This window comes from Enhydra lutris, unplaced genomic scaffold (assembly GCF_002288905.1).
Source record: "Enhydra lutris kenyoni isolate GAN:26980312 unplaced genomic scaffold, ASM228890v2 scaffoldscaffold177, whole genome shotgun sequence".
Taxonomy (NCBI): domain Eukaryota; kingdom Metazoa; phylum Chordata; class Mammalia; order Carnivora; family Mustelidae; genus Enhydra; species Enhydra lutris.
Genome location: NW_019154261.1, coordinates 36,395 through 60,622, shown reverse-complemented (window position 1 = coordinate 60,622; position 24,228 = coordinate 36,395). Strand labels below are relative to the sequence as shown.

General features: G+C 48.5%; 1 protein-coding gene across 1 annotated transcript in view; it reads right to left on the bottom strand.

Moving 5' to 3' along the window:
- Positions 1-752: 752 nt before the first annotated feature.
- LOC111140123 (myomegalin-like) overlaps positions 753-24,228 on the bottom strand; it is a gene marked incomplete at its 5' end in the record, with an annotated part of 29,391 nt that continues 5,915 nt past the window's right edge. The window contains 17 exon segments of the mRNA XM_022492495.1: positions 753-910; positions 1,596-1,647; positions 2,398-2,424; positions 2,687-2,733; positions 3,037-3,175; positions 4,157-4,300; positions 5,449-5,672; positions 6,434-6,550; positions 9,144-9,368; positions 12,952-13,076; positions 13,929-14,118; positions 15,971-16,090; positions 16,788-16,919; positions 17,893-18,144; positions 21,611-21,796; positions 23,738-23,771; positions 23,773-23,954. Of these exon segments, the coding sequence (XP_022348203.1) occupies positions 753-910; positions 1,596-1,647; positions 2,398-2,424; positions 2,687-2,733; positions 3,037-3,175; positions 4,157-4,300; positions 5,449-5,672; positions 6,434-6,550; positions 9,144-9,368; positions 12,952-13,076; positions 13,929-14,118; positions 15,971-16,090; positions 16,788-16,919; positions 17,893-18,144; positions 21,611-21,796; positions 23,738-23,771; positions 23,773-23,954 (2,354 nt within the window).

Here is a 24,228-nt window from a genome sequence, read left to right as displayed (position 1 = left end):
CTAACTGACCCTGTCCACCAGTTATGTTGCCCTCGAGAAATTACTATAGCAACATATATAAATATCTATCGTACATTTATACACACGTACATGCCTTCTAAAGCACTGTCAGGACACAGACTAGGCTTTCCCACAACTGGGACTTCTCAGGTGCCACTTAAAAATGATCACTGGTTTGTCTTATAGGACTTTCAATGGGCTTGGGCTGACCCTGAGCCCAAGTTCCCCAGAGAGGAGTTAGGGTGATGAAAGGGAACGGCGTATTCAGAGTGAGGTGGCCACACTTCGGAGATCATAAAAGAAGGGAACTAGGAGGTGCTAGGCTAAGCAGGAGATGGCACATGGGAAGCCACCGCTTTCACCAGGAGCATTCGAAGCACGCAGGTGCCTTGGTGTAGATGGATGCCCAGCTGATCGGTGGCCAGGCTAAGCCAGCCCCAGGGAAGCATGGATCTGGGAGTTGTGCTGGCTGAGCCCCACTGGCCCTCAGGGCACTGCTGTCACTCGTGGGCTTTGGAAAGGGCTGAGGAGCTCCTGTGTGGGGATCAGAGGTCCCATCTGTAGGAAGCAGGGTCCTGTGTGCCCTGAGCTGACCGTCTGAGGGCAGGCGTTGGAGCAAGGACTGGCTATGTCCGGTTCCCAGGCCAGTGAGGTGTGCAGAAGCATTGTCAGGAGCTCCTCTACAGACCAGTGCTGGGATGAGCAGCCCCTGGTGGGTGGTATTCCTCAGCCACAGGAGAGGCTGTCTGACCTCATCCTCCTCCACCGGGAAGAGGATGGGACCCTCTGGCAGGTGTGGAGGACTGGGCTCCAGGTCTCCTCAGCAGATTGGGATCTGCACCAAAGGGGGACAGGCCCAGTCTTCCTGCTGTTTGAAGGACCTCCGGTGGCTCCTTTTCTTCAGTGGCTCCTGGAAGGCAAGGGTCACAAGACTAGGGTGCACGGCAGCACCCTTAGAGACTTCACCTGGAGACAGAAATATGACAAGGTGAGAACCTAGGATCAGGTTCTGCTGGTGGCTCCCTGAGCTGCAGTGAGCACTGGGCGGGGGCTGAGCCTGGAGCTCAGCGAGAGCCTGTCAGAAGGATGAGCCCAGGGGAGGGGGTGTGGATCTGTGGAGCCCCTCAAGCCACCAGGTAAGAGGGAAGTTTCCCCACCACCTTGGGCGGGTGACAGCCCTGCTCAGAGCCACTGCACATGAGGTGCTCAGATCTTCACAGGCCAGTCCACTCCCTAGTTCACTTGGAGCAAAACGATGGCTTCTGTGACCTCCCGGGAACCGAAGCACTTAGTATGAAACATGCCCATGAAGAAACAGCCTGTTATAGGAAGGAGAGGACGTGGTGCAGGGAAGTCCCCTGTTCAGTTCATGTCCCATGTACTTAATGAGGAGAGGGAGGGTCCCCATCAGCAGGGAGCTCCAACAGCCCCTAGTGCCACCTCTTACAGATGGATGGGCCAAGGCCACAGAGCCGGTTAGTGACAAGCCTGGGATTGGAACGCAGGCCTCAGGCCCTTTCCATTGGTCTCTGGAAAGTGCAGAGGAAACTTCCAAACATGGGGAAGCCAGTGGGTGTGTGGGGCTATTGGGTTACCTTTGCTGGGACAGGAATAAGGCTTTACAGAGGCCATCTTGTATGTGTTCTTCTAAAGAGGCTCAGGAAAGAAAGGAATCATCAGAGAAGAAAAAAAGGGAATTAGAAAAACAAACAAACAAAAAAAAAAGGTTGAGGGGGAGGGTGAAGTCATGGCCCTACCCATTTTCACACCATGGGATCAATATTCTCTCAGGCTACATAAGGGACATTCCCAGGAAAAGGTCCAATTACTTATGGCAGAACTTTAACATCCAGTGAAGGGTTTAGTTTCTTTCCCTATTCTTTTTTAAGGAATCTCCATGGCTAGCGTGGAGCCCAACACAAGGCTTGAAACCACAACCCTGAGATCAAGACCTGAGCCAAGATCAAGTCAGATGCTCAACTGCCTGAGCCACCCAGGTTCCCCTAAAGGTTTAGTTTCTGATTTACAAGCCATTTGGTACACTTCAGCTTACTTGCTAGGGATCAGGTTAGTATTTCAAGTAAATGTGCAGAATACCTGCCATATACACAAAATGTTTCCCTTCAAGTTTCATTTTTATTTATTATCAAATTCTCTTTTAGGTCAAGAAGACGCAATGGTTGGTTTCCTTTGGAAAAAGAAAGATCAAGATTGAATGGCTATTCTCTGCCAATAGAGTGTGCAACAGATTCAACTGATTTGATGGCATCTCGGGTTTATTTTTTCATGAAGTGAAAAGGGTTACAGGAAACACTAGAGCTGGCCCCAGAGCCCCTTTCCTAGAAGCTAATTTAGAGGCATACTCCCCATGTCCTCTGGTCTTGGGAATCAACTCACTTGCTTTCCTCGGACTCCTGACTTGGCCTAGAGGAGGGAAGAAGTGCAGTGAGGAGAGAAGAGGGTCACGATGTCACAGGGAGATGAGATGGCAGGGAAGGGACTGGGGTGGGAGAGGAGATGGGGAGCGAAGCTAGAAGGACATTTAGTGAGGACCTGAGTCCTAGGAATGGACTGAAATCTCCTGAAAGGTCAGAGTGGATCAGGGATCATATGCACACTCTGAAGACAGGTGGGGATGGATTTGGGCTGGGTTCTGTGGCTCTGGCAGGTGCAGTGGTGTCCTTACCTCCAAATTAATCCTTGCCTTCTTCAAAACATCATGTGTCCTGGTCACTAAAACAACAAAACAGCCCAATAGGTAGAAGTGACCATCTGGGGCCATACTTGCCTAGTGTGTTCCAAAGGGTGTCTTTCTGGCGGCTCAGATCAGGGTCTCCTGCTGCCCCATGCACCCCTCCCGCTGCATCCCCAATTACTAATGGCACAGGAGGTTTGGGGACATCACACTGGTCCGCAGCCCTCCTCCCCACCCCACCCAGTCTGTCTGGTCAGGGTCCATCGGAAGCACAAGTGGGGAGCCTGGAAGTCCTCCCACCCCTACTTTCCTCTCTCATCCCCTGGCTCAGGGGCACCCACACTGATTGAAGATAAACTGCTCCATGCTTTCTTTCTGCTGGTTGGCAGTCTTCAGACGCTCCGCTGTGCTCTGAAGGACACTCTCCTGTTTGGACAGTCTGGTTCTCAGTTCCAGAAGTTCCCTTTGCAAGGACTGTCCCTGGGGAAGGGAAACAGGCTCTCTGTCACAGGTCAGAAGGCCTCAAGCACCCGACGCTTTGTGGCTTTTGAAAATCAAAAGCAGGATTCTACAATCCTCTCAATGATTTCTGGACTGGAGTCCCTCCAGGAGAGACACTAGAAGGCTCCAGCTGAGGCCAGCTTAGACTGAGGGCATTAGGTCAGCACGCTGAGACCCCGGGAGCCCCCATGCACATGGACACAGGCCTCCACTCCTGTGGCAGTAGAGGCCCTGATACCCGGGCAGTGCCAGGACTCCCAGCGGTGGACCAAGAGCACACATTCAGTGCTGACATTGGTTCTAGAACTGGGCCTCACATATAAGACTTGCTAGCTGGGCGTGTTTTGCCTGGGGAGATAGTGTGCAATTCTGTAAATCTCTGGAACAACTTCAAGATGGCAGAACACCCTCTGCCTCAGAACCAGCATAGTTGGGGCCCATAAGGTATTAGTGCTTTAATCTGGCCTCGGGCTTCTAAGCGGGGCTGGAGGAGGGAGATGGAGAAAATTTGCTGTCCATACTCCCCCCGACCAGAGTCCAGGCCTCATATCTGAGAGCACCTGGTGGTGGGGCGGCTGACTCTTCCAGGCCTGGCCCAGAGATGTGGAGGAAGGCTGTGTGTGGGATGCAGTGGGTGGCTCCAGGAAGCTGCTCATCTCATGGTGACATTCTGTGGGGATGGCGTGGGGAAAGGGGATGTCGACATTTTCACAGGTCCCTACATTTTTTTGGCTCAGCTAAGTTCAGAAAGTGAAAGAACCCAAACAGGGCGGGAGGAAAAGGGATGTCGTAGGACCTGCCCTGCCAGCCGCCACCACGGATGACAGGTCTTCCCCCGGGGACGCTCCCCTAAAGCCCCATGTCCCAACTCAACTGTCCAGCTCCTGACCTTTAGGACTTGGGAATTGAGGAGGCAGAATGGCATTTGGGGCAGAAGCGATGAAGGAGGCTGCCACTCACTGTGCTGTCAGACAGGACAGGGCTGGGGGACCTGGGCAGGGCTGCTCGCCAGAACATGGTGAGGAGGGAGGCCGACTCGTCCAGCGTGTGCTGCAGGGCCTCGGCATTGCTCCCAAGTTCATGGATGCCTTTGCTGCCAGGCACCTGGGAGAAGGGGGAGATAGCCCTGGGCACCAGACTGAGAGATCATTCTCTTCCCCCTGCTCCGGCTACCCCAGCACAGGGCTCAGGTTTCCCTCATGAGTGAGGCACAGACATGGGCCTGCTTGAACCTGTGAAACAATTTTTAAACCTGGAAGCCCTGGATCTCCACTTTAGCAGTGAACTCCAACTTGTAAGAATCACTAGATTCTGACTTCTCTCATACTCTCTGTAAGCTGCTAGTCCTGCTCCGTGCTCTTGGGTCTAAGGTCCCTGATTTTTGCTTTGGCACCCCCATGCATATCTCTAAATCATACCTCTGCTTCAACTGGGCTGAACCCTTTGTAGCTCCAAGGACTGTGATGCCATTCCCTTTACCTGGAATGCTATCCTCCACCACCCAGAGAAGCTGTGTATCTCACCAGTGGTTCTTCTAGGAGCCTGTGACTTTCCTTGCCTGGCCCAAGGACCCCTTCTGTGTTTGCACCCTCCCAACTCAGAGGATGGCTTCCGACACTGAGCCCAGATCCTCTGTTGTCCCTATTTACTTGGATATGTGGCCTTCTCTCTGGGGTGGAGGCTCTTGCAGACAGGGCTGTCCCTGCACATCCATGTACCTCCAGTGCCTCAAACAGCACAGCAGCTGGTACCTGGTCTCTGAACAGGGGAAGCACTCTGAGAAGGTGTGCTGCCCACTTCCCTGCCCTGCTCAGTCTGCCCAGAGAAATCCCATGGCTGCCAGGCTTCGCCCCTTCCACAACATGGGGCCCATGCAGATGCAAATCCTGAATTTCCAGCCACCTGATTAAGTGATTTTACTCTGCCGACAGATGACCACCTGCTAGGGTGACTGGACCAGATAATAAGTGAGCAGAGGGTACTCAGTAGAGCACGACACATAAGCCAATACTCAGCAAATCCCCTACAGATGAGGATCACAATTCTCTTCTGGCTCTTCTGTGTCTCTGAGAGGAAACGTCAGTCGGGGCAGAGTGTATAGTGAAAACAGGAGATGGAGAAGAAAGGCCCAGCTGGGTGTAAGCAGAAGATGTAGACTCAGCTATGGGAGATATGCAGTGGAAGAAGGAGCTAAGATCAGAAGGAAACAGGGCACAAGGAAAAGGAGCACTTAAGACCTACAGTGTGATTACCTCTGTGCCCTGAGTTTCACGGCCAGGGAAGGTGCAGGCTGATCTCACAAGATCTGCTATCTTTTTGACCAGCAGTTTGCCCTCCCCTATCTGCTGTCTTAGGGCACTGTAGTCATCAATGTGGCCAATGACATGGCGGCCATGCTTATTGGCAAAGGAGCCATCAGTAGCTTCACTCTCCAGCTTGGGATTCTTCATCACTGGAGAAGCATCCAAATCCAGCTCTGAAAAACAAGACCAGAACAACATAGAATCCACAGTGATAAGCATATCCTCAGTCCACTTCATTCTAAAATAGACATCAAGGAGTGAAAGAGGCCAGGAATAGGAAAGGCACTCTGGGAAAAGTACAAGCCAGGTGTGAAGTCCATAGATTTCTGGGTTCTATGTTTTTATGATCTTTCTTACATCATCTCATAATGATCAAATTGCCAGGAGGCAAAATTTTATCCTTATTGACAAATGAAATATCCAGGACAAATATTATTTTAATAAAAAATTTTAAATTTCCAGTTAAGAAGACACAGACAAACTAAGGGTTCTGGAAGGGAGGGGGGTGAGGGTTTGGGAGGGCCTGGTGGTGAATATTAAGGAGAGCACATACTGCATGGAGCACTGGGTGTGGTGCATAAACAATGAATCTTGGAACACTGAAAAAATAAAATAATAAAATAAAATAAATAAAAAATAAACCCATTTTTAAAAAGAAGACCCAGACAAAAAAATTAAGCCAGACACAGAGAGCACTTTCAAGGACGGAGAGATCACTGTGCAGTGAAGCACAACAGAGCAATAGGAAAACCACAGGAGGAAGAATAATGGCAAAACAGGGGGCCATAGAAGCTGCAATGAGTAGGGCTAAAGACTTTGGGACCCGAGGAGAAAAATCTCTATATTCAGGTAATGTGCCCTTTAGTAACCAAAGGCTACTTGTATTGGTAATTTTCCATCATCAATCCCTGAATCCTTCTGTTGCCATATTTACCATTTGTCCTCTTGAAAATGGTGGTCTCTGAGCCAGGAGCAGCAGCAGAAAGGCTAGGGAATGTGAGCGCTGGAGAATTCATGCCAACATCTTGGACTGGAGGAGAAGCAATGGAGTCTAGGATGTAAAAACAACAACAATTTCGGGCACCCTGGAACCACCACTAACCAAACCCATGCACAGCCTAGTTATCACCAGCAGAGACCTAAGGCAGCGTGTTTTGTCCTCATTATACTCCAACTGTGATGGTAAGCAACAGCAAACAAATCCCTTAGTTTGGAACAAGAACATGTCCATTTAATGGAAGTGAGCTCCATGAGAAGCAACTTCTGGTTTGAAAGATTATTAGGTGCATTTTTCTAGCCTGCGTTTTGAATATAATTATGTGTGCAATTTTTAATACACTGCCTTGTAACTAAACCTATGATGTGGAGAACAAAGGCAAAAGGAAATGTACATAAAGTTAAATTTCCTTATAACCTGCAGTCCATTAACAAACATTTGAGGCAGGCAGAATAAGACATTACAGGAATCCCAACTGTCTTAAACTTAATGACCTACTAGAGGGAAAAACAGTCTTAGTTTCACAAAAACCAGGCCTCCAGGATCCCATGAGTCTTCTTTAGCATATTAAAGTCCTTTCAGAAACTTCCTTTTGCCTGTACCTCCCCCAATTCTAAAGTATATAATCAATGGCTCCTCCCAAACCCGGTGCCTCTCTTTTTGCCCACCGGTCCTGTCCCCGTGCTATCATAAAAACACCTTTTTGCACTGAAAAGGTCTCAAGAATTCTTTCTTGAGCTCTGAACCCCAATATTTCCACATCAGATATGTGTACTACATGTGTCAAAAATACTGAATCAAAGTGTGAATGGACTTGTGGGCAATTAAGCTAGCATTCCAATCACCATTCTGATGAGTTAGTGATGGGAAAAATGTAGCAGGATGAGAAGGGTAGAGACAGAAGGCATGGCAGGTTAGAGATGCCCTCCTGGAGACCAGGCAGCAATCCTACAGTGGAAGAATTGGAAAATATCAGAGAAGGCAAGAAATCCTGCTCAGGAGGTGGCCTAGAACCAACTCTCCAGCTCAGGCCACTGTGGTGGGTAAGGACCGGGCACAGTGTCGGAGTCACTGGGGTTGAGTCCTGGCTGGGGTCGTGGGGATGCAGTAACGGAGGAAAGGCCAGGAGGGCAGAGTGGGGAGTTATAACTGAACACTACAACCATCACAGCTCCCCAGGGGAAGCCAGGCATTCACCTATTGTGGCCAAGCAGTTACTATGGGACATACATAGTCCATGTGACTCTTTCTCATCTAATGGCCACAACATAGGATCTTGGAAGTGTCACCTTCATTTGACAAGTGAGGGCAGTGCCTAATTAGTGAAAATCTAGCAGGACCAGGGGGAAAAGCTAAGGATTAACATGCCCCAGGAAGAGCAGGCAGGAACGTGTCTGAAAGCTCATCTTTAGAGAATCCTGAGCAGAAATGGCTCCTACTGAAATAAAATTGAAAATAGAGTCCTGGTGGTGAGAGAAGATGGTTAATTAAAAAAAGAAAAGAATAAGTTGAAATGAGTGTGTCAAGATGGAGGGGGGACAGTACTAACATTCAGAGTGAAGCTAGGCGAAGGGGGTTGGATGAAGGACATTGAGAAGAGAGGGAGAGAGCAGGCAAGACAGTATCTGGAAGGGCAGATGCGGAGGGGAGAGGGAGGGCATGATAGCCACTGGGAATAAAGGGGGCTATCATCCCCCTGCTTTCCACAACCAGCATTGCCTGTGGGACAGGAATGGTTTCCATTCAGCTGAGCTCCCCTCCAATCAGGGAATGGGAATCTGGAAGGCAAGCGATACCGAGACAGAGGCTGGTGAGGAGGAAGGACGTGAGGAGAAAGGCCAGCAGCTGGAAATAAAAACATCCAGTTCAAATCCTCGGTCGGGTCTTAGCTGGTTAATGTCTCAATCCTGAAGTTTTCCCACATTGAAATATGAAAGTAAAACCTCCCTTACCGGGGCGCCTGTGTGGCTCAGTGGGTTAAAGCCTCTGCCTTCGGCTCAGGTCATGATCCCAGGGTCCTGGGATCAAGCCCCGCATTGGGCTCTCCACTCAGTGGGGAGCCTGCTTCCTCCTCTCTCTCTGCCTGCCTCTCTGCCTACTTGTGATCTCTGTCTGTCAAATAAATAAATAAAATCTTAAAAAAAAAAAAACCCTCCCTTACCTCAGATGAAACAGTTTGGAAAACTGTTTGAAAACTCGTGGTAAATTTTAAAGCACTCCACAAATACAAGGAATAGATATTAACTCACAAGCTATTAACTGTTGAGCCATGCTTACCATGTCAGGCACTTGTAAATTATTGCACTTAAGGCTTAATTACCATATTACCATATAACATACATATGATTGTCCATAAGATACATATGATTATTGTCCTCACCCTGAAGATGAGGAAAGTAAGGCTTCAGTACCTGGGGACTTCAAACACTGTGCCCAAGGCAAGCAACCTGTACCCGCACACTCAGAATCTGGAGCCCGAGCCAGCTGGGACCCTCAATCCCACCCTCTCGCCCAAGGTTGGAGATTGAAATAAATCTGATTTCACCTGGACCCTAAGGAGTGTGGAAGAGGGAAGATCCCTTCCATCACAGACATCCTGGCCACTGCCCCACTGGCCACGGGCTTCCTGGTCCCCCTGCCTTCCTACCTTGGAGGAGCAGTTGCTTGTTTCCAGGGTCCTCCTGGTGGGCGGAGGAGGGGCTGAGGCTGGCTTTGCTCCCCCCGCCATCCAACTGCTGCTCCAGCTGCAATCGCAGACAGCTGTTCACCTGGATGCTTTGCTCCAGCTGCCCTCGCAAAGCTCGGATCTCTGCCACCAGGTGGCTCAGCTCACTGCTCAAAGGGACCTGGAGACAGGCATCCCAGGAGGGAGCTGAAGAAGAGAGAGAGAAGGGGTCTGGTGGCTCAGAACCAAGCTTTTTCAAGCATTTGTCAGAACACTCCTCTGGGGCATTCCTTTCTGCTCGGGACCCCGCTGTCCTCTCAGGGCCCCAGGCAACCCATTTGGGATGGAGCTGCCTGTTTCCTGTGTGGGTCTCTGCACTCACTGAGCGAGATACCGCACACCGGAACTGCCCCGAGATTCACGTGACCCACCTGCATCTGGAGAGCCTTCCATGAGCAGGTGGGGTCAAAGCCTATTATTATTTGACTTCCACAGTCACCCTAGTCCTATAGGCCAGAGAGCAGGGTCTTAAGAGATAGGGGGGGTCAGCACTGGGCTAGAGAAAGACAGGGGATGCAAGAGGAGGAAAGCTGATGCCCTCCGTCCTCAAGAGTTACCATGGAGAGGAGGAGGAGGTCACCAGGGAGAGGAGAGGAGGCACCAGGCCTTTGGAAGCATGGAGGAACGGGAGTCTCCGCTAGAGGCCAGGGGTCACAACTCACTGAACTATTCTACTTTGCCATGTTGTTTTTGTTTTGTTTTGTTTTGTTTTGTTTTGTTTTGTTTTTTAAATCTCCATTTGCTACCACAGTCTGTTTCTTTGTACTAGGGATGAAGACAGCTAAGAAATATTCTACTAAACCACATATCTTCTCTGAAAGCTTGAAGCCAAATATATTTCAAGAAGTAGAATTTGTTTTGTTGTTTAGGAAGGCCATAGGATCTGTACACCATCTCTCATGTAGCCCATACACCAGGCTGCCTCTGGGCCACAGGCCTTTAGTCAAATACATTCATATTTCTGTGATAAGCCGGGTGAACATTATCACTGAGTGGGTTTAAGTAAAGTCTTTGGTCAGTTCAGACAGGTTTTGTGACCAAATGAGTATATGAAAGAGCTACCACAAGAATTCATGTTTCTCATGGGATTACAGAATTAAGGATAAGAAACTATGGGGCTTCAGAGGTAGGAGCTTTGAAATGACTCCTAAAACAACTACAAGAAGGGAGAAAGGCACGAAAGAGGATGTAGACAGGATGAAGGGATTTTTTTTCCTCTGTCATATAAAAACAAAATTGAAAGGAAAAAAAATCATACTGAATTTACAAATGAAAAACTGCTCCCAAGAAGTTCGTATAGAAAGGCTTCTCCAAGTTGTTACTACAAGTTATAAGGGATAAGAGTTTACTATGAGAAATTTTCTGAAAACATCCCATATTTTCTGTTTTTACTCATTTGCATTATGTTTTTATAAGCACCATAGTATCCAAATACTGCTATAGCATCTTACAAAGAGGCTGGAGGTCAGGCGGGAGGCAACTCCCCCTGAGAAGTCCTCACGGGGCACCTGCAGTCTATGGTTAGTATCTACCAACCCCAAAGCTCCATGAAGCTCCTTCCTATCTTTCTTTCCCTATATCCAAATCCTCACAAAGTTTTGCTTCTTTCTAAAAATGTTGTCTTCTATCCTCTTCTATCCTCTTTATTCCTCTTTATCTTCCCAACGGCACCTTAGATCAGACTCTACTCATGTAAATACCCCATAACCACACCCATTCAGTGGGTTTCCCTGATTGGAGTGTCTCCCGACTCCAGTGTGTCCCACTAGTCTGAGAGTTCTGTTCCCATCAAGTATCTGTTTTGTTTGGAAAAACGTACTCATTTTCCATGGCCCACTCTGTAGAATGTAAACTTTCATGGTACTTCATAGCTCCTCTGTATACCAGCAGCCATCTCAACTGAACTGACTTCCCACACTCCCGGATACAGAGCTCTCCATGGGGAAGCCTGGACCCGATGCTCCCAGGAGTGCACAGAAGCTATTCTCTCAGCCTGCGGTGCCCCTGATACTTCCTCAAGTTCTGGTTCACCTTCTCATCAGCAAGTTAGGAAATCCAATCAGGTTTTATGAAAATTCAAATTTGGCTGAATATTGAAAATTCTGTATTGCTTAAGGAATTTTTAAACAGATAATTAAAAAAATTAGAATTGAAAGGCTTAGACATCCCATCCAAAGCAAGAGCTGTTTCTATGGGATCCTTGACAAGTCATCCCTTTCTATTTAAAGGGGCTTGGATGGGAGGCTTATTCCTTCACAAACTAGCAATTCCATCACTCAAAGTCTCTAGTGGTCAGGAAGGCATAAGAATGATGCAAGTCCAAATTCTACTGCCCTTTATCCTTTGGTGACCCTTGTTCAGACCTCTAAAGAGATGCCAAACACAACAGCTCTTTTTCACCTGATAGTTCTTCAAATATTTAAAACCAGTTCTCATCTCCTTGTGATCTTGTCCAGGCCGAAAATTGTTTAGTTTCTCTAACAGTTCAAGATTTCTGGTCACCTGGCATGGTGGCTCCTGTCTTCACTTTGCCCCCTGGTTTGCCAAAGTCCCTTTTACAAGATGGTGTCCCACAATCTAACAATATTTCTGACATGGTCTTTCACCCTACTGTGGTTTCAGGTTGAATTGGTTTTTGTAGCAACCTTTGCCTACAAGTTCCTTGTTTCAGTGGGTTTCTAAGTAACTCCCCATTCTCAAGTCCACAAATGGCTAGAGAGCCAGACCTCCTGATCCTGTACCTCTACCACTGATATTTTCAATCAAGCTCAGGGTTTCTTTTTCTTTCTTTCTTTCTTTTTTATCTTTTCTAAGTTTCTTTTATTTTTAATTTTTAAAAAGATTTTATTGATTTATTTGACAGAGTCACAAGCAGGCAGAGAGAGAGGGGGAAACAGTCTCCCCACTGAGCATAGAGCCTAATGTGGGTTCGATCCCAGGACCCTGAGATCATGACTTGAGCCAAAGGGAGAGGCTTCACCCACTGAGCCACCCAGGCACCCCAATCTTTTCTAAATTTCATCATATTGACATCAGTACTCTGTTCCAGCCTGGTTGGAGTTATTAACTTGGTGTTTACAATACCCTCCCCCGTTTGAACAACAATGGGGAAATAGAAGAAGATACTCCAACATTAGATCAGTATTTTAGCAGGTGGCAAAAAGTCCTCAATAAAACAGTTTAAAATTTAAATCCAGGCTTGGAATTTAGATCCTAATAGAGGTATTTCTGTGAATGTGCATCTTTTAACTTTCTCCCTGCGGAATGCGTCAGGGTAGGAGCAGAGCACCCGCCGTACTGGCTGCATGGGGGCAATATGTATAACTCACAATATTCAAGAGCTTCTCACATGATGGTGCCATCAGGAAAGTTCTTTGAATTTTTTTTTTTTAGTCCCTATATAACTTGGACTTTGCTCAACTTTTCTCTGGCCACCTAGGCAGGCAGAGTTGGACTCTTATCTAACTACTTTTAAGGATGTCTCGGCTGGATCTTGCACATGTCACCAACCTCTGGGCTTTCACATGAGAGAACCACTTTGTTCTTACTGGGAGCCCCAGACCTGGCTGAGGCAGAACTTTGTAGCTTTCCAGAGCTCTACAACTCCCAGGGTAAGGACCTCTTCAGAATCCTAAGCAAGGGCATGGAGCTTATGGGGGAGATGAGGAGGGAGAACACATACCTTTCAGCCCTTTCTTGGAATTGCCATAAAGNGAGGGAGAACACATACCTTTCAGCCCTTTCTTGGAATTGCCATAAAGTTCCTCGTAGATCTGTAGCTCCGAGTGTAGGGACTGGAAGAGCTGCTGTTTCTCCTCACACTGCTGCTGCAGGAGGGCAAGCTTGTGCTGCAGCCTGCACGGGAGAGGCAAGGGCCCGCTGAGCACCTGGCGCCCCTCGGCCCCTCTAGGCCACCTGCTGTCAGCCAGCCTTCGCATCATGGGGCTTTAGCCCTAGATGTCAACCCAGAGGTCATGAAGACCATTACTTTTACTTTATGGATGTGGAAACAGAGGCTCTGAGAGGTGAAGTAACTTTGCTTGATGTCTTGCCATTAGCTACGTTAGTTGAGAGCAGACATGCAAGCTCCGTATTCTTCCTGCCCCCATGGTGCTCTATTCCCGGTGACAGGCAGTCATAGGGTTTATGTCGGGGATGTGCATGATGGCTGGTGGGGATGCTTCCGACATTACAGTGAGACCAATATCCTTACACTAATGGGAAGGATGAGAACATTTTTTTCTCCAGGATCTGATATGCTGAACCTTCCCCCCCCCTTTTTTAAAATTGATCTGAGAGAGACAGAGATCACTTGCCTGCAAGTGGTAGGAGGGGCAGAGGAGGAGGGAGAGGAGGAGGGAAAGAATCCCAAGCAGACTCCAAGCTGAGCACTAAACCCAGGGCAGGGCTCATTCTCATGACCCCGAGATCATGACTTGAGCCAAAATCAACAGCCAGACACTTAACCAACAGAGCCACCCAGCCACCCCTGATATGCTGAACCTTCTAAAATAGGGTTTTACTCTCCCAAATTTGGGGTGAAAAGGCATTCTCAGAGAAGTCCTTCCTTCTGCTCGAATTTATTCATAAATCAGGAATAGCAGAGGGGAAACTGAGCACCCCCAAAAGGCTCCAATACCTGTCTTGCCAATATCCCATTAAATCTGAAAACAGGGCCCCCTTCCTTTTTATTGGGCTCCCCCTTACCTGGAGTCTTTCTCTTGGAGGGACAGGAGTTCTTCCTGGAAATGCAAGATCTCCTGTTGCTTCTCCTTCAAGTCTTCCAGAAGTTGCTGCCATTCCCTCTTTTGGTGCTCCAGCTCCATCTCCAGCTCTTGAAACCAGGATAGTGAGGACAGCAGGGCCATCCTCAGGCATTCCATCTCCTAGGAGTGGTCTGGGGAGCAGAACACAGGACGACTTACACTGTGGGGGCAGAGGCTGGCAGGACAAGGAGCCCAAGCTCCTCCATCCTGTCATGCAGAACTAAGGCAACGGGAATGCAAGCTGATGCCACAGCTGCTCAGAGAAGCAGAGGGTGTCAGCTCACTACATCCACATGCCCTGGGAATGTGCAGCCTCCATCTTTGCAATGCCCTTGATCTTCTGCTTTCATAAGGTCTACCCTGCTATTAGAGAAAACGCTGCGGTTTCTTTCTTTCCTCCTTTCCTTCCTTCCTTCTTTCCTTCATTCTTTCTTCTGTTCCTTCCTCCCTCCTTTTGAAAATTTATTTATTTGAGAGAGAGAGATAGAGCAGGAGCAGCAGGGAGGAAACAGAGGGAGAGGGAAATGCATACTTCTCTCCCTGCTGAGCAGAGGGCTCCATCCCAGGATCCTGGGTTCATGATCTGAGTCAAAGGCAGGCGCTTAACCAACTGAGCCACCCAGGTGCCCCAAAAGCTGTGGTTTCTTTTTTTTTCCCCCAAAATTCTATTTATTTATTTGACAGAGATCACAAGTAGGCAGAGAGGCAGGCAGAGAGAAAGGAGGAAGCAGGCTCCCCACTGAGTAAAGAGCCTGATGTGAGGCTCGATCCCAGGACCCTGGGATCATGACCTGAGGCCAAGGCAGAGGTCTTAACCCACTGAGCCACCCAGGAGCCCCAAATGCTGTGGTTTCTAATGCTCACTATTTTCTAAGTTCACATACCCTCTCTCCGATAATCCGTTCTTTAATTTTGCTAAAGAGCAACATCAAGACTTCTTGTCTACAGTTTTTAGAATATATTATATTCGTCAATTTGAAAATGGGCACATCTGTCCTTTTCTGGGCTTGTGGAATCTCAATAACCTGCATGATTTCCCAGAGACTAAGGACAGGGACTCTGAGAACCAGGCTGCAGGAGCTGTCATTCTACCAGGGGGAAGTCCCTGGGCCTGGCTGACCGTGCTTGTTCACATCTTAGTGACTTCTCCCCACTGAGGTCTGTGCTAGCCTGTCCTGGCATGCAATGGTGGTTTAACAGTTGTGTCTTCTCTCTTCTCTGTGACGTCTCGTTACTTCCCCATCAGTGACCTCTCCCCTCACATCTTCCTCTTCTGAAGAGGGAGATTTAGAACCATCACTTGCTGTCTCTTCCTGTTCTACAACATTCTGGGCTTAACCCTTTAGGAAAGTATTAGTCTTTCATGAATATTCAATAAATATTTGCAGATAAATATAATTTTTATTGACCATATATAGATTTGATCAGGTCAATTGACACTAAGGTCAGCTATCCCCCAAGTCACATAGTAAATGATGCCCCATCTCCCTTAGATGCCCACTGAATAGTGTCGGGAATGCTCTGGAGGACATCTGGCTGGTTCTTCCAGGCACAGAGTCCTGAGGATTACTGAGCAGAGAGGAGCCCGGACTGGGTGAGTGAGGGGAAAAAGTGAGAGACGGGGATGGCAGCTCAGTACCGGGAGAGACACATGAGGCTGCAGTAAGTCTGGACAGGTAGAACAGACACCTAACTGGTATCCAGTTCATAACTAATGACTGAGTATCTGAGTATCTGCAGGTTGCACAGAGGTGGTGGGTTTGCTAGAGCTATCTTTGTCCCTACCACCTTGGAGTGTGAGGGCCCACGGTTTGGACCTCTCAGGAAGTAGCCCCTTCTAGACTGAGAACCACATGGGACTTTGGGTTGGTGGATCTGGTTAGCTATTATCTCCACCTTCTTCTCTTTGCTTCAAAAGGTGATTGGTGTGGCCAGGAGGAAAGGGACCAGGAAAGAGGGCAGTGTGTGGTTTTTACCACCCACCTCTAGAAACGTGACTCAGCTGGGCCTAAAGGCTCCGGTTTTCTTCCTTAAGGACTCTGTTCTTGTTGTAGAGCTGAGGTGTGGGTTCCAGGCTGGGGCTGTAGAAATTGGAGGTAGATCCTGTCCCAGAAAGTGTAAGCAGACACGTTACACATTAGGGTAACAGATGCTTTCCAGAAACTACCCATTCTGTCCCTCCAGAAATACTGTCCCAACCCAGCAGGAGTGCCTGGGTCCCCAAGGCCTAGACCCCAAGCCTGGCGGCCCAAGTGCCTGGTTTCTGTGTGGGCTCTACTACATGCCCTAGCTGCAGCTGTTCCAGAGGCTCTTGTCCCCACAGGAGCCACTGCGGGGCTGGGGGCAGGACAAGGGCATGTAGAAGGAATGGCCTCCAAGGGACTGCACCCTGAGAGGAGAGTGTTGGGAGAACGGCCGCCTTGGTGAGTGGCTGCGGGAGGGCGCCCGCAGTGTGGGCTCCACCACATGCCAATCCCATGACAAGGCAGAGAGGTCAGCAGGCACATATACGAGNTGCCAATCCCATGACAAGGCAGAGAGGTCAGCAGGCACATATACGAGCAGATTAAGGACAGGCTGGGAAGTCAGATGCCCTGCAGACACACCTCATTAGCTCTGCCAGGAGGAAAGTTCTCTCTTAGCTCTAAGTGAGGATAAGAGCACCTGTCCCCCCTGCCTTGCCAGACTGTTTGGAAGGAGCAAGTAGAGGAAAGCCCAGCACATGCTTTGGAAAGTGTGAAGTCCAGCCTCCAGAGGCTCCCCGGTTGTGACAGTGTGGGTGGCTCTGGGCCTCTCCTACTGCTCCTATGGGCTGCACAGCTGAGCCGGTGTTCAAGCTGCTCCCGCGGCTGGTAGTTGATGCAGATGGACTCCTCCAGGCACTGACACAGGTTTCGGATCTCTCTGAGATGTTCCTCCAGAAGGTCAACCCCTGCAGCCATCCCATCAGGACCGGGGAGAGGTGCGAGATGAGGAATCCTGGTCACCAGGGGTGCCCAGGTGGAAGTGGGGTACAGCCAGTGGCTCCTCAGCAGGATCCCTAAACATCCCACCCTTCCAACAACTGCATTCTCTCACATGGGCACTCAGGAACACAGCGACTTTGCTTAAAGAGGAAACGGGCTGTCAAACCCAGGACAGACCATGTGAAGCATGCACCAGGGGCCTCCTCCTACATACAGTTAACTGTGAGGGAGTTTCAAGACTATTTATTTATTTGAGAGAAAGAGAGAGAGCATGTGCAGGGGGGAGGGGCATAAGGAGAGGGAGAAGCAGACTTTCCACTGAGCAGGGAGCCCTCGATGTGGGGCTTGATCCCAAGACCCTGAGATAATGACCTGAGCTGAAGGTAAATACTTAACCAGCTGAGCCACCCAGGTGCCCCAAAGTATGAGGGAGTTTTAAATGTAAGTGTACGGTGACCAGTGTAACTGATGAGGGTGAGGGAGTTTCACATGGTTTAGAAAAATAACTGAAGTATTGGGAAAGGTGTGGTGTGACTTTCTCTCCTGAGTGTGTTAGGGAAGACTTCACTTTAGCCTGATATCATTCTTATGGTTACTTGATGAAATATTCTTTAACGAGGCATCAAGCCCTTCCTCCAGCCTCAGAAAGGAGGCATAAAGTAGAAGTCCATGGATATAAACTTCTCCTGTGTGGTTAATGACATGAACTTGAGAGCACAAGGTGTGTCCCTGACTTTCCTAGTTCCCCGAACAGCACTGAGGCCCTGGGCAGGGAGGCTGAAGTGGGGCACTTAGGAGGTCCAGCAGAGATGGGACCCTTTAATTTTACCCCCACTCTGTGAGCCAGGGACTAGAGAAATGAAAAATGCCCCTGCCCAGCTAGAAGACTCTAAATGAGATTTCATTTTGCAGACTGACCTGTTTGGCTTTAGGTTTTACCTGTGGGTTTGGAGTTAAGCTGACACACAGAGGATCCTGAGTACAGGTCGCCTGATACACTCCCTTTCTGAGGCCTCCTCACATCCCACTGGCTGCTGCTGCCCAGATAGCCAGGCTCCAGGGTTTTGCCCAGTTCTGGGCTGCCCCTCAGTGGAGAGTGGGGCTGGGCGGGGTTGAGATAGTGAGAAGAGCTGGCTTCTAAATGGTTGCTTGGCAGTGCAGTTGGGGAAGCAGGATGGATGGTGCTGACACCTGGGCAAAAAGAAACCAGAGTGAGAAAGAGAGGATTGGAAGGGAAGGACCAGCAAGGAAGTGTGGGATTGCTAAAAGTGGACACTAAAGGGGACATGTGTGATGTCAGAAATCCCAGTCCATTGTGGAATACCAGTTAGATGAAGACCATAACCTAGAAGCCATAACTTTCACCTCATGTGTTTGCTGGCATGAGACACCAAGAGGCAGAGGATGGACAAAGTATCTGGAAGTCACCAGTGTACCCAAAGGAAAAGTCCAGAGGCTGCACTCCTGGCTTCTACTATAATTCCTCATGATACAGTCCAGAAAAGTTCTGGAAGGAGAACTCAGTCCCAAAGTTGGGGGATATAGTACATTCCTATTCGTAGATGTGCTCAATGCTAGCATCCATGGAGGGATGTGAGACCTTTCATTTAACATAGGCGGATGCTCTCATAGATCTTAGGAAATCATGGGCTTTCCCCTGAGCCAAATCGTCTCTGCTTCTATGTGAAAAGAAGTCCAGGCTGTGGGAGAGACAGAGAGAGGTGGGCAGGTCTGTAGTTTAGGATATTCCTATTCAGAAGACTGCTTNGGTGGGCAGGTCTGTAGTTTAGGATATTCCTATTCAGAAGACTGCTTTCCTTCAAGGATTATCAGCATGGGCAGCATAGTAAGCAGGTAACTTGACCTAAGCAAAGAGGAAGAGGTCATCATTCCCTCCAACTAAGCCAAACTCCTCAGAGGGGATAATGCAATTGGCTACTTGTCAATTTTTATCTCCATTTGTAACTGGTTCTCAAATTTATCTACACACTACAGTCACCTTGGAAAATGTAAACAAACACATACTGATGCCTGGACCTCCCAGAGATTTTGCCTTAACTTGGGATACAGCTTGGGCACTGGATGTTTTAAAACCATCCCAGGTGATTCTAATGGCAGCAAAGTTTGAGAAGTACCCATCATGGGTCTCTCCTTCCTCAATCTGCAAAATAATAGATGTTCCTTAGGATCACTGGGGGATGAAAAATGTCAGCATCTGAATCTTTTTTTTTTAAAGTAGGCTCCATGTCCAGCGTGGAGCCCAATGTGGGGCTTGAACGCATCACCCTGAGATCAAGACTTGAGCTGAGATTTAGAGTCAGATGCCTAACTCACTGAGAGTCACTGAGCTACCCATGACCCTCAGCATCTAGATTTTAGTTGGTATTGTAAAGATGTGATCTCCTGCCTCTTTCACACCCCCTTCCTCCCCAGCCCAACACAAGGCAAAGGGGGAAATCAGGGGTTGTCAACAGCTTACATTTTAACCAAGGCTGTAGAAGGTTCCAAGTCTATCAGTAACAGCGATCAGCATTCTCATGTTCCTGGTTGCCCAGGCCACACAACATTGAGCACATGCCCTAAACCATGCAAAGATGCCAGACAGACTCTAACACAAGGAGATCTTTGCCCCACTGTGCCCAAAGAAGCCGCCATGCACCACTGTCCACGAGGAAGCTTGTTTCCAAGCAGACAAGGAACACTGATAAGCTGCCATCCCTCAGAGAGGCCTGTGCTTCAGGACAGAAAAGACAGGGCTGTCATCTTGCTCACCAAAGCTGGGACCATCCAAACGGTCAATGGGCCAGCCATTGGTCAGACTAGGTATGACTTGATCCCATCAACAGACCCTTTTTCATGCACAGATGTCTCCTATTTCTCCATTTGAACAAACTGACAAATATGGAAAGGTAAAGGAAAAGAAAAGTCAGCTAGAGATCTCTCTTGCCATTTTGATATGGGACAAAATTGTTTTCCATCAACTGTTGGTTCCAGAACTGCTAAAATGTCAAATTCTAGATCAGAGGTTCTGATGAATCATCTACTGATCTCTAAAGAGACAGAGAAAAGATTGTTTCAAGGGGATTCCAGAATTTGTTGAGCTTATCTCTGAGTAGGATGGTAACAAAACCATCCTAGACAGAAAAGGTATCATGGAAACATAGGACTGTGAACAGAAGACCTGGATTTAAGCCCATCTCTCCCACTTGCTAGTAACCTTAGAGAAGTAGCTCTACTTCCCTGAGCCTTAGTTCCCTGCCTGGGCTCTACCTATCACACAAGTGGTGTGAGGCTCAAGAAGACCAGGTTTGTGTTGCTGGGTTAGCGTAGATTGCTACACCTGGGTAAAGCTGTGATAAGCAGGAGGCAGTCTTCTAGATGTTACTGCCTGCAGAAAAGGGAGCTGTACAAACTCTCCTAAAAAGGGTGTTATCTAATTGTTTCTGGGAATCAAACTGGGACAGAGTAGACTAGAGAGTGTGGTCACTTTCAGAATTGACATAAGAAATAAGCTGGACTGTGCTCACTTCGGCAGCACATATACTATAATTGGAACGATACAGAGAAGATTAGCATGGTCCCTGCACAAGGATGACACGCAAATTCATGAAGCGTTCCATATTTAAAAAAAAGAAAGAAAGAAAGAAGCTGGACTAAATGACAATTGGGGCTTCAGGTATATGAATTCTCAGCTGTGGTCCTAGGTCACTGGACACTGTGCCTGGTTTCCCTTACCATCAATCTCTGGCTCATTTGAGCCTTTATTTTATTTTATTTATTTATTTATTTATTTATTTATTTATTGAGGGCACATAATGTGGTTTTAAGGTAACATCAAAATGATTTCTAGGTTGTTTTTTTTTTTAAAGCATTACTAGAGAGCAAATTCCTCATTTGAGGATTTTTCTTTTTTTTCCTAACCTATAAATGACCCCATACCAACAATTTTGACAATGAGTCATCCAACCCAGACATATATCAAAGCCTTTCCAAAAAGATGACCATACAGAGCCTGTAACGGTTACGATCAATATGATCAATGATCTCTGGGAGTCAGAGGACAGAATTTACAATCAGGTATCACAGCCTGTGCTTCCGGTTGGAGCCGCCAATCTGTCACCTGTCCCGGGGTAGAAATGAACCTTGTGCCCTAGGAAGGGGGGCTTTGTCACCTCTTCTGAATCCCTCTACTGCTACTACACTTCACACAATCAACCTAAGGAGCCGAACTTGATGAAGAGCGTGTTTCACAGCAGGAGACTATCGTAGGCATGGAAAGGACTCCCTGGAAATGGCCACTTTGTCTCACCTATATAGGCAAGGCACAAAAGCTCTCACCCGTGTCCTGCCTGCAGACATGTCACCGGTGTGTCAGGCTTTCAGCAGACTTGCTGGTACCCCACACTGGCAGCAGCGGGACAGGAGCAGGTCTAGGGCCTGACGAAATGATGAGACACACACACACACCAGAAAGACAACAGTATAGGTATTCACCCCCGCCAAAAAAAAGCAAGCAGGGCCACCCGCCAGTCCCCTGCTGGCGACGTGCATACCCTAGGTCATTTTTCAAAACTCCGCCGCCAAGCCAAAGCCATGCAGGGCCACATGGGGTGGGGCAGCCTGGCCCAAGCACATGAAGGCCACAGGGATTGTTCACTTTCTCCCAGTTGTTTCTGCAGCATCTGCAGCTCCTGCAGCTCCTCTGCCAAGGAGACTATGGGGGTCTCACAGCAGCCAAGGAGGGGAGGGCTAGTGGGGCTGAAAGGCAGGAAGCTGGGTGCTGCTGAGGGCAGTGGTGCCTGGGGAAGACTAACCAGCGTGGGTATGGAGGGAAAGTGAAGGCCTAGAAACACAGAGTTGGGAAGAAAGGAGACACATCATTAGAACGAAAGGAATGGGGAAAAGATGGAGAAAATGAAACTATTTCTTTTCCTGATGTCTCCTTGGGGGTGGCTATCATTCAGCATGGTGACGGCCAACAAGGCGAAGGGCCAGGGTTGCCACCCAAGAGCCAGGCTTAGCGGACCCCTCTGCCTTCTCCCTTGCTGGGGACTTCCGGCATACATATTCTATGCTCATCTTGGAAACAACCGACTAAAGCAGGCAAGGTGGCATAGCTGTATTCCAGGCAGCTATGAGAGCCTCTCCCAGCTGTCCCAGGCACAGAGAGGTGAGAACGTCTGCACGTTAATGGTCCCAATCACCCCTGGGTGTGAGTCGGTCCTTGCCCCTGTGACAAGACTCCCTACACCTGGAACTCCTCTGAGGAGGGCAGAAGCAGGCTAGGACTGTGGGGAAACGTGCATTCCATGCATTTTATTTGAGTCTCATGGAGACAAACCTGAGAATCTCAAATCAATGCATTCATTCACCAAAAGAAAAATCAAGGTCTTGGTAAAGTGACTCAGACACTATAGCTTGCATGGCAGTCTGAGCATTCAAATCACTTAGGAAAAATTCTTAATGCATGCAGTTGCTTCAGGCTCTGCTCTACTAAGTCATTAACTTTGGGAGGAGGGCTTGGAAACTTGCATTTAAAGTAGATCTCCACAGATGACCATGATGTAGCCCATCTATGGACAAGTCTTTAAGGACCCTGGGATATTCTGATGTCTGAATCTATCTCCTCTTTCCTAAAAACAGTTATATGGCAGGAAGCCCGCAGAGGGAGCAGAAACCCAGACTGACCTGTGGAGAATGCCTCCGTGGAAAACAATGAGTACACTCTAATCACATCCCTCGCCCCAGGATGCTGATACACTGTCAGAGAAACACTGCGAGGACACCCACATTGCCCAGTGACACAGGTCAGGCATCCTTCAGGTAGGCATTCTGATTTTAAAACCCCTGGCCTTCTGCTCCTTTTGACCCCAGAGCATTTGCACAGATGTCTACAGCGCTAGGCAAACAGCTTTTCCCCATGACTTCCTGGGCCAGCTGCTGCCTACTCTGGCCCAGAAACTCCAAGCCCCAGCTCAGAAAGGGTCAGAAACATCCCCTTCTTAAGATTTTGGCTGATGGGCTCTCAGGAGAAATGGGAGCCACAGAAGGACAGCACTGTGCCTTCTGTGGGCACCTTATGACAAACCACACTGAGGGCAGCCAGCCGGTTGTGGCAAGAGGTAGGAGGCAGGGACAAGGCTTGCCGTCNGGACAAGGCTTGCCGTCTTCTTGCCATCACTGGTGTGGGGCTCTAACTGAAGAGCACACTCCTGGCAATTAGGTTGGGGCAGGTAAATGAAATGTACCCCTCCCACTGGCTGCAGGACTGGCACTATGTACATATCAAGGGCTGCCCAGCTATTTGTAAATCCATGAATGAATGACCATGTAATGTGAACAGAATCTCGTAGGATCCTGAAGCATCCCGAGTTGTTGCAGAGGCTCACCCTGAAGAAAAATGGATCATGCTTCCAGGATAGTCATGAGGTGACTTTTTTTTTATTCTGTGGTGACTATAATCATGGGAGAGACCTCTTTTGCCTCTTTGCTCCCCAGAGTGAAATGAAAGAAAGAAATGAAAATGTTTACTTTAAAAGGATTCTCTGACTACTGGTCAAAATTGGTATTCTGATCAACGTCTACAGCAGATCTCTGATTTGCCTAAAATATTTAGAACCAAGAAAATGCAGACACAATTGGTGGACTAGGAAGGCCTCTTGATTTCATCTAGGATCTGATGCCTAGAAGCCTCTGACAGTGGAAACATTTGTCCCTGAATAAAAGTCAAACAGGCTGCTGAGGGAGAGGAGATAGCCCTCCCACTGTGTTGGCTGTCGCATACCTGGATGGGCCTGGCTGCCCTTCTGGGGGTGGGGGTGGTTCTAGGGAAGCTGGCAAGCTGATGGGGTTGCTGTTTGGTTCAGCCTTAAACCCCCGAGGTGCACTGGTTGCTGATGGCTTAGAAGACAGTACAGTGGAATGACTGGAATAATGGATGGAATCTACAAAACCCATGAGTGAAAGAAAATGTTTGGTGGTCGACAAAGAACTGGAATCTGGCCTTCTATTGAGCCAGGGGTACCAAGGCAGGGCCTGGCTTTCTGGGAAAACACCAAGCACAAACACGGTGAGCCATGTTCATTTCCTTGCTTGCAGATAGCTTCTTGAGGGAGGCAAACCACCTTACAGGTGAGAGTGGGGCCCAGACCTAGAAACCGTGAAAATGGCATTTCCAAAAGTACCAGGTGGGAACGACAGCATTCGTGACTGCTGACAGATACCCAGGGGACACTAGCTCAGGACATGCAGTGAGCAAGACCTCTGCAGGAGGGA